Source organism: Scyliorhinus canicula, chromosome 16 (genome assembly GCF_902713615.1).
Source record: "Scyliorhinus canicula chromosome 16, sScyCan1.1, whole genome shotgun sequence".
NCBI classification, from domain to species: Eukaryota; Metazoa; Chordata; class Chondrichthyes; order Carcharhiniformes; family Scyliorhinidae; genus Scyliorhinus; species Scyliorhinus canicula.
In genome coordinates, this window is record NC_052161.1 from 91873828 (window position 1) to 91887737 (window position 13910).

General features: G+C 50.8%; 1 protein-coding gene across 1 annotated transcript in view; it reads right to left on the bottom strand.

The window, feature by feature from the left end:
- The window catches only part of LOC119950861 (alpha-2-macroglobulin-like), a 117924-nt gene that overhangs the window by 52932 nt on the left and 51082 nt on the right, over positions 1-13910 (bottom strand). Inside the window, exon 5 of the mRNA XM_038773721.1 lies at positions 2890-3011. Within this exon, the coding sequence (XP_038629649.1) occupies positions 2890-3011 (122 nt within the window). The remainder of the gene's footprint in view (positions 1-2889; positions 3012-13910) is intronic.

The following is a 13910-nucleotide window of genomic DNA, read 5'->3' on the forward strand; positions in this document are numbered from 1 at the left end:
TATAATCTGAATCCCAAACTCCAACCACAATCTCAATCCCAAACGCCAAACACAAACTCCATCACAAACCTCAGCCACAATCTCAATCCCAAACCCCAGCCGTAACCACAATCCCAGTCCCCAACAACAATCTCAATCCAAAACCCCAACGACAATCTCCATCCCAAACCCCAACCACAATCTCCAGCCCAAACCCCAACCAGAATCTCAATTCCAAACCCCAACCATACTCTCCGTTCCAAACCCCAACCACAATCTCATACCCAAACCCCAACCAGAATCTCAATTCCAAACCCCAACCACACTCTCCGTTCCAAACGCCAACCACAATCTCAATCCCAAACCGCAACCGCAATCTCAATCCCAAACTCCAATTACAATATTAATCCCAAACCCCAACCACAATCTCAATCCCAGAATCCAAACAGAATCTCAATCCCAAAATCCACCCACAGTCTCAATCCCAAACCACAAGGGGCTGATTTAGCTCACTGGGCTAAATCGCTGGCTTTAAAAGCAGACTAAGCAGGCCAGCAGCACGGTTCGATTCCCGTATCAGCCTCCCCGAACAGGCGCCGGAATGTGGCGACTAGGGGCTTTTCACAGTAACTTCATTGAAACCTACTCGTGACGATAAGTGATTTTAATTTTTCATTTCATTTCAAACCCCAACCACAATCTCAATCCCCAAACCCCAATCACAATCTCAATCCCAAACCCCAACCACACTCTCCATCTCACACCCCAACTACAATCTCAATCCCAAACCCCAACCACAATCTCCATCCCAAACCCCAACCACAATCTCAATCCCAAACCCCAACCACACATCCATCCCAAACCCCAACCACAATCACAATCCCAAAACCCGACGACAATCTTAATCCAAAACACCAACCATATCTCAATCCCAAACCCCAACCACACACTCCATCCCAAATCACAATCACAATCCCAAACCCCAACCACAATCTCAATCCCAAACCCCAACCACAATCTCAATCCCAAACCCCAGTCACATTCTCAATCCCAAACTCCAAACAGAATCTCAATCCCAAACCCCAACCACAAACTGAATCCCAAACCTCAGTCACATTCTCAATCCCAAACCACAATCTCAATCCCCAAACCCCAACCACAATCGCAAACCACAATCTCAATCCCAAATCCCAATAACAATCTCAATCCCAAACCTCAATCTCAATCGTAAACCACAATCTCAATCCCAAACCCCAACCTCAATCTCAATCCCCAAACTCCAACCACATTCTCCATCCCAAACCTCAACCACAATCTCAATCACAAACCACAATCTCAATCCAAACCCCAACCACAATCTCAATCCAAAACCCCAGCCACAATCTCAATCCCAAACCCCAACTACAATCTGAATCCCAAACCCCAACCCCTATCCCAATCCCAAACCCCAACCTCAATCCCAAACCCTAGCCACAATCTCAATCCCAAACCCCAACCACAATCTCAATCCCAAAACCCCAACCACTATGTCATTCCCAAACCCCAATCACAATCTCAATCCCAAACACCAACCACAATCTCAATCCCAAACCCCAGCCACAATGTCCATGCCAAACACCAGCCACAATCTCATTCCAAACCCCAACGGCAATCTCAATCCCAAACCACAATCTCAGTCCCAAACCCCAACCACAATCTCAATCCCAAACCCCAACCACAATCTCAATCCCAATCCCCAGCCACAATCTCCACCCCAAACCCTAGTCACAATCTCATTCCAAACCCCAACGACAATCTGAATCCCAAACCACAATCTCAGTCCCAAACCCCAACCACAATCTCAATCCCAAACCCCAGCCACAATCTCAATCCCAAACCCCAATCACAATATCAATCCCAAACCCCAACCACAATCTCAATCCCAAAACCCCAACCTGAGGATTGAGAGAGGAACAGACACAGAGACAGAGAGAGAAAAGGGAGAGTAAGAGAGAGTGTGACGGAGACAGAAACAGAGAGGAACAGACACAGAGACATATAATAGTGAGAGTGTGAGAGAGCGAGAGAGAGAGGTTGATAGAGACAGAGAGTGGAATAGACAGAGATAGAGAGAGAATCGTGAGTGTGAGAGGGAGTGAGAGAGCTCGATGGAGGCACAGAAAAGAACACACAGAAAAAGAGAGGGAGAATGGTGAGAGAGTGAGAGAGATCGACAGAGACAGAGAGGGATAGAGATAGAGAGAGTAGTGAGAGTGCGAGAGAATGAGAGATCAATGGAGATAGAGGAATAGGCAAAGAGAGAGAGGGAGAGAAAATAGTGAGAGTGTGAGAGTGATGGAGACAGAAACGGAGACATAGAATAGTGAGAGTGCGAGAGAGAGGGAGAGAGAGAGATCGATGGAGTCAGAGAAAGGAATGGACACAGGGGCACAGAGAGAGAGTAGTAAGAGTGTGAGTGGGAGTGAGAGAGATCGACGGAGGCAGAGGGAGGAACAGATAAAGAGAGAGAGTGTGTGTAAGAGAGATCATCGAAGATAGAGGAACAGATAGAGACACAGAGTGACAGAATAGCGAGAGTGTGAAAGGGAGTGAGAGAGATTGCCAAAGACAGAAAGAGAAACAGAGACAGAGAGAGAATAGTGAGTGTGAGAGAGAGTGAGAGAGATCGACAGGAACAGAGAGAGTAGTACTGTAGAGTGTGAGAGAGTGAGAGAGATCGGCGGAGTCAGAAATGTATGGACACAGAGGCAGAGAGTAGAGAATAAGAGCGATTGCGGAGAGAGGAACAGGGACAGAGTTAGAGAGATTATTGAGAGTGTGAGAGAGAGTGGGAGACAGAGACCGAGAATGAGAGAGAGCAAAGGAGAATGTGGAGATGGACCAGTCCTGGATTGAAAGGTTGACACTGACCGTGATCAGGAGCGGTTTGCGGATGATATCGATGGCTCCTTTCTCCGGTACAATCGCCACCTCATTCCCACACAGAGAGTCTGAGGGAATGGATTCTGCTTTGACTGTTAAATTCTGTTCACCTGGATCACAGAGAGAGAGAGGGAATGTGTGAGAAAGAGACAGAGTGAGTGACAGAGATAGAGAGAGTGAAAGAGAGGGACAGACCATCGAATCATATGATTTACAGTGCAGAAGGAGGCCATTTGGCCCATCGAGTCTGCACTGGCTCTTGGAAAGAGCACCCAAGTCCTCATCTCCACCTTATCCCAGTAACCCAGTAATCCCACCCAACCTTTTTGGACACTAAGGGCAATTTATCATGGCCAATCCACCTAACCTGATCGTCTTTGGACTGTGGGAGGAAACCAGAGCACCCGGAGGAAACCCACGCAGACACGGGGAGAACGTGCAGACTCTGCACAGAGAGTGACCCAAGCCGGGAATCGAACCTGGGACCCTGGAGTTGTGAAGCAACTGTGCTAACCACTGTGCTGCCATGCTGTCCAGAGAATGAAAGTAAGAAAGAGAGAGAGAGAGAGAGAGAGAGAGAGAGAGAGAGAGAGAGAGAGAGAGAGAGAGAGAATAAATGACAGAGGGAATGAAAGAGAGACAGATATAGAAAGATCGACGGCTGGATTCTCTGCAGCCCCGCGACAAAATCGCTGCCGGTACGCGGCGGAGAATCCACTTTCACCCCTTAATCGGGACCGGCACTGGTTCGCCGATTCTCCGGGATCCAAAAATCGGCGTGACTGCGAAGCACGCGGCGCCATCGGAAGCCCATTGCCAGAGGCCCGCCCAGCAATCCACCGCTCCCGACCAGCCAAGTTCCCGACGGCGTGGAACTAACCCTCTATTGCTGGTCAGGATGCTGGTGTTGCGGTTGTGGATTCTGGTCGGGGGCGGGGGATCGGAGATCCGGGGGGGCCCTTCAGGCTCGGGCGTGTGGCCGATTGAGGGAGGGGGGGGGTCTCTTTTTTGAGTTTGGTCCGCGATCCGAGTCCGCCATGGAGCTCAGCACAGCCGCTGGAGGCCGCCGCCATGCACATGCGCGGACTTCGAACCCGAAGTGTGGTGACGCGTATCCGCAGCAAATGCTGCGAGATTCACACCGGGTCCCTGAGGGCTGAGAATTCGTTGAACTTTCAGGGATTGAATTTCTGGAGTAAAACTCCACTGTTTTTACGCCAGCAGTGGGACATAGGACTGGATTTTCCGAGCACTTGGCCGGAGAATAGGCATTTGCTCCAAAACCATCTGCGACGCTGCTCTGACGCCGTTTACCGATTCTCCACACCCAAAACATCAACGGATTGCGGAATACGCCGCACGGCCTGGAGAATCGCTGATGTTGGCATGACGACTGATTCTCTGGGCCCGTAATGAGGCTGCCACCCGGATGGGCCGAAGACCCGGCGGCATGTGCCAAGGTCACGACGGAGTGGTTCTAACCACCTATTAAAAAAAGTCAGTCGGTCGTGCTTGATGAGGGTCTGGAGGTAGAGGTCGGCGTGGCGGGTCCTGGGGCTGCCAAAAGGTAGACGTCGTGGCTGACGTGGGGCGGGGGAGAAGCCATCCAGGGTCGGGGGAGTGTGGGAGAAGGTGGGGGAGACAGGCTGAGCGTCCGGGAACCACCTGTCATGACAGTGCAATGCCCTGGCAATGGCCGCCGTTACGACGACCATACCAATGGGCAGCCACACTGGGCACAGGCCCCATCGAAGGCATCATGGCCATTTGGGTGTTTGCCGGGTCCCACAATGGCCACCTCATCCAGCCGGCGGCACCCACCGGGGGTGGAGACGCAGGACCACATCCACAGCAGCCCCCAGTGAGGGCCGTGCCATGGAACGATGGCCCTGGCGGAAGGGGGGAATGCATGACTGGGGAGCACGGTGCCAACTGGGGCGACCATGTAGTCCATGGCACCTGTTTGTGGACCGCTGTATGCGCCATGATAACATTCCGTTTCTCCTCACCCCCTGCAGATCATAATGTTTGGACACCACCCGCGATGTTGGTAGCTGTGGCAGGGGCCGCTCCCCTGCATGTTGCCCTGTGGGAGCGACAGAGTGGAGGCTCAGAGAGGAGGCGGAGGCCGCAACAGAGTAGTGGGCCGCAGAGGGGCATGTGCATCTTCCTTTGTGCTGGGTCAGGAGCTGAGTGGCCCCAGCATTAGCCAAGCTGAGAGTCATAGAGCAGGATATTGCTGACCAAGCCGCTCAGGGTGCAGACAGGCCGAGGAGGAGGGAATCTGCAGGGTGATGATCAGGAGGAGGAGGAGGAAGAGGGGGAAAGGAGGAAAAGGTGGTGCCACGGAGGAGCCTGGTGAAGCCCCGTGCTAACCAGCACCGCATGTCATTCCAGAACCTCCCGGACAGGGCTTGCAGGAGGAGACTGAGGATGAGCCGCAAAACCGTGGTCCACATATGCCACATGATGGAACACCTGGCACCACGTGGGATTGGGGAAGGACACCCCCTCCCGGTTGCCGTCAAGATTACGGTCACCCTAAACGGCTACGCGACGGGAGTGGGGACCCGTCCGGCATCTCACAGGCGTCGGTGCACAGGTGTATGCCATTGCGGACCGGTACATCCAGTTCCCCGTGCACTGCGCCCACCAGGATGCCCGGGCAACGGAGTTCGCTGCTGTCGTCAGGATACCCATGGTCCGGAGGGTCATCAATGGGGTCCACGTCACCCTGTGGCCACCCGCGGATAACAGGGCGGTGTTCATGAACAGGATGGGGTCCTACTCCATGAATGTGCAGGTGGTCTATGACCACCGGACGAAGATACTGCATGTCTGTGTCCGGTACACGGGCAGTGTGCATGACTCCTTCATGATGGCACAATCTATGATCCCCGACATGTTCGAGGGACACCCGCTCCGGCTATGGGGCTGGTTGCTGGGTGACCGAGGAGGGGGAGAGGCGGGATGTGGGAGCTGGACATGGGCGGGAGGCGGCACGATGCCACCAGCATCTTCTTTCTTCTCTTCTTATCCTGGAGCTTCTGGAATTCTGTGAATACAAGCATAACATGTGTTATTATCTTGCTTAACATCTCGTGTGTTAGTCTGTCTGTCCTTTAGTGCCAATTTCCCTTTATAATTGGTCACCATCTGTGACTCCCTCATTTTTATTTAAATCCGAATTTCAGGACAAGACAGACTTAAAAATACTGAAACAGTGCGAGCCGTCTCGCAGCCTGTGCGATTTACCATCCCAATGTTTGAGGATGTAAATAGCATGAGGGGAAGCAACCAAAGGGTTACTATGAAACAAAACAGAAACTTTTGAAACAAAAGAGCCAAAATGAGGTGCGTATGGGCCGCGGCGGGTAAGAATTGGATGGAATCCCCGGGTAGGGGGGGGGCTGTGCTCTCCCCGAGTTTAGCGGACCAGAGGGGGGATCCTCAGACAGGGCTGGGGTAAGTGCCGTTTCTCCACTGCCTGAGTAACCGGCAAGAACGGGCAAGAATGTAGTCATCGTGGTGGGTTGCAGTAATGCCTCTACCGTCGAATCGGAAGAGCAGTTACGAACTGGGTTCTGGCAAGGTCTCAGCGGTTTCGGCTGATAAGCCTGCTGGAAAGTTTTCATAGGTACCTGCGGACAAATTTGGCGTGGGGCCATGGAAGGCTGTTTAAATCTCAAACATTGAACATTTAACAAACACATACAAACAAACATGCAACGAATATCGTGCAGGTTCCATCAGAAAGGACACCGTTTCTCTCTAGCGGTTCCTTTTTAAAACATCATCTGGACACCTCAGTTTTCTGTTGCGAACAGGGTCGCAAAGGGATTCACGTGGTGGGAGTCAGACTCAATGTCGTCATCTTCTCCCAGCTGCCATACTCTTGTCTGTATAAGTTTTGCCAAAGCTGCGTGGTGTGACTTGGGGTTCATCTCATCGTTCCTGATGAGCCTGAATGAATTGTCGCGGTGCCATATTCGTGTGTCAAGTTCAGAGGTACTGGAGTTGAGGTCGTCACCGTTGGGCGGTGGGTCTGGGTCTGGGGCTTTAATGTATGTGATCTCAAAGGGATCACTCGAATCGTGTTCAGAGTCGCTGGGAGTGGGGCCTGTTGCAGGGGGATAGTATTGTGGTGTGCTGTGGCTGTTGTCAGTGTTTTCGCAGTCACTGTCGCTGCTGTCTGTGGGCGGGGAGAGGCGGGGTCGTGTGTCAGGGGGCGGAGTCGAAGTCGAGTCCGTGGACGGGCTGGGGGAGGGTAGGAATGCGTTTCCTGTGGGTGGGGCGTGTTCGTCTGCTGCGGCGAGCAGGATGTGGTGTGTGTGGTTGGACAGCGAGCCATAAGCCTTGAGTTGGTTTATGTGAAACCACGCAGTCTTACCATTGGGGTACTTTATCTTGTAGACAGAGGGGCTTACTTTGTCCGAAATGGAGTATGGACCTGAGTACTTAGGTGACAGGAATGTGCTGGGGTTGTAAAGGGAGGGCATAACCTGCTGCCATACGGCAAACTCAGTCGCATGCACTGTCTTGTCGAAACAAGCCGTGCTCTGTTCCTTTCTTGTGCCCATTCTTACTGCGGCAGCTAGTCGTGCCATTTTAACATTATCGATTAGCTGCTGCACAGCATTCTCGTAGGTGAGGGCCGTCACTTCGGGGCTGGTCAAGTCTAATCCCAATAAATAGTCTGTGCCTTTCATGGGGCGTCCGGTCATGAGAGTGTGGGGGGTGTATCCTGTGGACGTGGATACCGTGTTTTGTAAAAACATCAATGCAAATGGGAGAACTGAGTCCCATGTGCTGTTGTTCAGTTGTACCATCTTTCTGAGGGTGGCTTTTAGTGTCCGATTCATCCTCTCGGCAATACCACTTGACTGGGGGTGGTATGCGATGTGAAATTTTTGAGTAATGCCGAATATTGTCAGGACGTTTTTCATAACGCGTCCTGTAAAATGGGAGCCTTGATCGGACTCTATGCTACGGGGGAGTCCCCATCTTGTACAGATGTGGTGGGTCAGAATTTTGGCTGTGGTCTTCGCCGTATTAGTTCATGATGGGAATGCCTCTACCCATTTTGTAAATGTGTCGATGACCACCAACACATATTTGTATACATTTCTATAAGGGGGTAAGGGTCCTATAAAGTCAATCTGGAGGTTAGTCCAGGGGCCATTAACGGGGCGGGTGTGGCTAAATTGAGCCTTCTTTGCATATCTGTCTAGATTGTTCTGGGCACAGATCAAGCAATTCTCAACGTAGTGGGTGATGTCTGCTTTTAAATTTGGCCACCAACAGAGCTGAGGTGGACTACCATGGGCTCAATTCCCTGGTGTCCATGACTGTCATGGAACAAACAAATGAGTTGGTTCCTGTCCTGCTCAGGAACCACATAAAGGCTATCCTTAAGGATCACACCGCCATGTGTGGTTATAGTATTCCTAAATTCGTCGTAAGGGGCTGGGAAGGTTGCCTTTAAAACTTCCCTGAGCTTCTCATCTTGTCTCTGCGCCTGCGTTAAATCTTGTATGTTGATCTGTGAGACCTGAACTACGTGTACTGGGGCGCTTTCGGGGGGGATCCAAAAATAACCATGCCTGGAACCTGCTTTAGCTAGAGCGTCTGCTTTTACATTTCCAGGTGGGGAAGAACGGTGGTGACTACGAACTTTCACAATGCCGTATTTCCTGTCCTTTGCCTGCTTCAAGATATGGCGGAGTAATGGGGCTGATGGTAGGGGTTTTCCGTCTGTGGAAACAAATCCTCTTGCTTCCCACAGCGGTAGGAATTCTGTCAAGCTGTTGCAAACATACAGGCTGTCCGAGCAGATGTCTGCTGGGCTGGGGAACGAATCGGGGTGATCAACTATGTATGCTATTGCTGCCAATTCTGCTGCCTGAGAGCCTAAGTGTCCTGGCAACTTTAGTGAAATTTCCTCTAGGGAACTCTACATGAATACCGCATCATGTTATGCGTTTTCTGTCTAAAACTGTTGAGGAGCCATCCACATAGATCCTCATGTCTGTGGGCTGGGGTCTCCGGGGTGAACTACCTATCTTCCTGGGAGGTGTTTTTGTGATGAAGGGGCCCGTGTTGTGATGTGTTGAGATAATCTCACATTCATGAGGGGTGCCTGGGTACTGTAAATTGTCTGCAAGGAAAGTGTGGGTTTTTGTCCTTTTAACAGTGATGTCCCGTTCCTGTAAAAGAAGGGTCCAACGGGTTGCTCGGATTTGGCTGACTGTGCCATCTTTAAGTCGGCCGTCTAACAATAGCTGTGTCGGGGTGTGTTCTGTGAGGATGGGAATGGGGTTGAGTCCTGTAATGTACGAAAAATACTGAACTGCCCAAAAACCTGCGAGCAGATCCCTTCACAGGCAGAAAATCCTTGTTCTACAGGATCTAAAACTCTTGAGGCATATGCCACGGGTCTTAACTGTTCATGCCGTTCCTGGAGGAGCACGGCCGAAAGGGTGCTTGCTACCTCTATGGTGTAGGGGGAAAGTGGGTCTGGAACCTGTAGTGCGGGCGCTGTGCTGAGTGCTCTTTTTAAAACATCCACGGCATCTGAATGCTGCGGAAGCCATTCCCAAGGTGCCTTTTTCTTAAGTAGGTCGGATAGTGGCGAAACCGTCTATGTGGTTTCGGCAGTAGCCAACCAGTCCTAAAAACGACCGGAGGGCTGAGACATTTCGGGGAAGGGACAATTTGACAATCGAGTCAATCCTTTTATGCTCGATCTCGCGTTTACCATGCGTGGTAATAGTTCCCAAATACCTTTTCTTCCAAAATTTGGGCTGTTTGGGGGTTAACTTTAAATCCGATTTCTTTTAGGAGTCCTAGGAGTTCTGCTAGAAGCGAGATGTGCTCTGCCTTTGTGTCTGTCTGCAGTAACAGGTCGTCTACATACTGGACCAGTCATTCGGGGCGGGAAAATTTAGCTAATCCATTTGCCAGCTGTCTGTGGAAAATGGAGGGGGAGTTGTGGAATCCTTGTGAAAGGCATGTCCACGTGTATTGCTGACCTTTAAAAGTGAATGCGAATTTATACTGGCACGCTTTAGCCAATGGAATGGACCAGAATCCGTTGTTAATGTCCAAAACCATGAAGTATCGTGAATGGAGTCCCTGCTTGAGCATGGTCTCGGGACTTGTGGCTACAGTGGGGGCTGCGGCTGGGGTCACTTTGTTCAGTTCCCGGTAATCAATGGTCAGTCGCCATGATCCATCGGGTTTCCTAACTGGCCAAATCGGGGCATTATTAGTGGAGGCTACTGATGTCAGTACGCCCTGTTCTAATAAGCTGTTTATTACCATTGAGATTTCTCCCTCTGTTTCCTGGGGAAATCCGTACTGTTTCTGGGGTCTGGGGTCAGGACCTGTAATCTGCACTGAGCCAGCCATTCTGCCACAGTCGTGCCTGTGCTGTGCAAATGCTGCTTTGTGGTCTTGCAGGACCGCCCTAACCTGTTTGTGCATGCTAATTGTCCTTGGATCAAACCAGTATTCGCCTACAGCGCTTATCCTATTAGCATAATCTCCTACTGTGAGCGTGGCGGGAGCTCTTGCTGTTTTTGCCATTCTCCAGACACATTTGTTTACTGGATCGAATGAAAGGCTGTGGGAGCTCATTAAATCAATTCCCAAAATGTGTTCTGCTGTGTGGGGTAGATCAACTAAAACTATGGGGTGTTTGGTCGTTATATTGCCAATCTGAATGGAGACAGGGGCTGTGATGTGTCCCTGCTGTGAGTGGCCTGTAAAGCCGCTGAGGGTGATGGTGTCTGTAGTGGGCCACGTGTCTTTCTGAATCATAGTGGAGGAATTGAGTGTGGTGCGGGACCCTCCTGTGTCCCAAAGAAATTCAACGGGCTGACCCCGTACTTTTGCTGCAACGACTGGTCGGCCGGACCTATCCCAAAGGGTGTCGCAGACCCAAGTTGGGGAGGCCGAACACCGTCAGTCTGTGCCATTTATATCTCCCTGGTCTGGACGGGCGCTTACACTGTGAATAGGCTTTGTCCTATTCCTATTTAGGGTGCCTGTCTGTTGGGCTCTCTGTGGCTTTTGTGGGGCATTGCACTCTCATGCAAAGTGTCCTAATTGACCACAGTTGTAACATTCTTGTGATTTCTGGGGTGGGCTGTTCCTACCTTCATTTACCCATGCGAGGTTCTGGTGCGTTTTAATTGCATGCATATCTGCAGCTGCCTGCTCTTCATCGGGTTTCCTAAATGCGGTTTTATTGTGCACGGATTGCTCCCAAGCGCGGAACCTTTTTAAAACCCATTTCTCGTTGTGGGCCTCATCTGAGGGGTCATAATTTGTGCAAGCTCTCTGTCCTGCCTAGTTCCATAGGAGATCAGGATTCAAGTCCATTTGGCCACGTTATCTGAGGACAAATGGGCGCGGGCTAATTCTCCGAAAACTGCCGTGAAATGAATCCACAAGCGTCCAGCAAACGCTGTGGGGAGCTCTGTCTTCTTTTGCCTGCATTTATTCAGGCCTTCTACTGGGTCTCCTCTGTTATAGTCAATCGCATCAAGGATTGCTGTGTGCATCTCTGCTAGGGTGCCTCCTCCTACATTCTGTGGGTCGGGAAGGGCTACTACTACTGAAGGATCTAGGCTCAAAACTGTGAGCTTCACCTTCTCTCGCTCGTCCAGGCCGTACATAGTGACCTGCTGTTTCACTTTTGCAAAAAATTGGTGGGGGCCTGAAGTGGGGAGGAACGGTGTGATTTTCTCGCATGCGTCCCGTAATTGGGTCACGGTTAAGGGGATCGTATAAAGGAAATCCGTGTCTCCTTCTGCTGCGGCTCTGCGGTGGGTGGTTACTGGATTCATGGGGGTGTGTTCTACCTGTTCTGTGGGGGGTTGGGGTGCTCTTCTTTTCTGGGGCTTCTCCTGCGCATATGCTCCACGCACGTAACGTACCTATGGGCTGTTTCATTTCATTCTTGCCAATCGGGGCCGTTTTCCTGGTCTAATTAGGGTCCGAATGTGCTTTGAAATCCGTTCTGAACTGAAAGCAGAGATTACAATTCTGCAATCTGCTTCTGGCACTTTGCATGGTCTACCGAGCTCTGCCTTTGTTCCGTGGTGGAAGCATGGAGTGCTCATTGGGCTGCTTTTAAATCACTGCACTGCTTCTGCAATGCCTCTACCTGCTGTTCCGTTTCTTGTCGTACCAGGACCCCACGTTGTGTGTCCTGGTAGGCCTTGTTGTACTGGGTCTGGAAGCTGCTTAAGTGCGCCAGACAAGATTGGTGTGCCTCTTGGCATCATCCACCTCTCTGTCCTTTGCTGCTAACCTCCCTTTTAACTCTCTGTTCTCCTTCTCTATTTCGCTCACATCTACTTTACTCATCCTATTTCTCTCCTCTATCTCTTTACGGAGCGTCCTAACGACCTCCCCTGTGCCCCGCAATTGTGCCAGACAGGACACGATTGCCATTGGCTTGCGAGCTTTTCCCAAGCTCTTCCTGTGAATCTCTGTCAGGTTCTCCCACCAAGTATGTCCTGTACTCCCGGGACCTGTTTCTTCATTCGCGCGAAATTGGCTCCAAAGGGGCCATCCTTTCACTTTGAGGTACTTCCTAATCTCATCTTCCCAAACGGGACACTGTCCTCCTCTGCTGGTCGCTGCAACCACATATTCTTGTGGGTTCATAAGGCGTTCCATTGCCTTCATTGCCATTTTCCTATTTCTGTGGGTTCTCTTTAAATTTGGAACAGGGGGTAATAAAGCGGTGCTGTCAACACGGGTACAGTTTACACTAATTTCCGGACTACAAAATTCCCGACAGTTCTACGCAACAAAATCTCTCAGGTTTACCTTATATCCCTGTTAGTACGCATGCATTCTGGAGGATTGATCAGTACTGTTTAAACACTTGTGGTTCTTCTGTTTCCAATTGGATTTCTAGTTCAAATTTCGGGTTCTCTCGGAGTGGGGGGGGCCACTTCTAAGTCAAGTCCTGTCAGAGTTCGCCAGTAAATGTTGCTAATTGTGCTTTCCCTTAATTTGCTCTGTTTTAATAACCTTTGCTCTAGAGTCGCCAGGTATCTTTCTGACACCACCACGAGGTTCAAAGCCAAGTACTGATCAAAAACTCAATACACCAGTTAGTAAGTTTGAAATCAATACACATTTATTATACACACGGTCAATCACTACTCATGCATAAACTCTACTTACTAAACTATCGCTACTACTACAGCCTATACTTAGCTTCGAACGGCCCACCAGGTCAGGGGAACAATGGCCTTTGTCCGGTTCTGATTCTGCTGGCTTCGAACTGGTACGGAATAGTAGCTAGGAGCGTCTATCTCGTAGCGTGCGTTGACTTGAGACTTACTTGGTTGGTGCAGCTGCTAGGCAGGTCTCTCCTCGTTGAGAGCCAAGCCAAGAAGAACGAACTGAACTTGGGGACGCTATCTTATAGGTCCCAGGGGTTTCGCGCCCTTTTGGGCGGACCCCGGACTTGGTCCCAATTAATTGGACCATATCCCAATCGTTCTTATCGATTTCTCCAATACCAGAGGTGTTCCCTGATCGTTGTGTCCTATTGTCCTATTGTGTCCTATATGTGTCCGTTGGCCTGCCTTTGTCTTTGCTCCCGCTGGCGCCGGGGAGTCTGGCTTGGTCTCGATTGTTTTAATGTTGCTTTTTGTCCCTGGAGATAGCTCATTAATATGTTAATGGCTATTGGTTTCAGTTCTGTCTGGGTTCTGCAAATCTTAATACACAGGAAACCTTGCACCTGCTTGTGTCCTCTGGTGTTATCCGTTTTTCCCTGCACTCCTTGCGAGTCTCCATTTTGAATCGGGACGTGGCCACCCCAGGTGGCTACACTGCTCAGCAGGAGTGGAGGTGGACTGCTAAGACTCCAGCCCAGCGACGAGGGTCCCGTTGGCGCATGTTTCCTGGGTCGGCCTGCCCTGAATCTGGCCTGCCGCTGCTCGGGCGTGCTGCCACACTGCTCTGCCCGCTGCCTACCA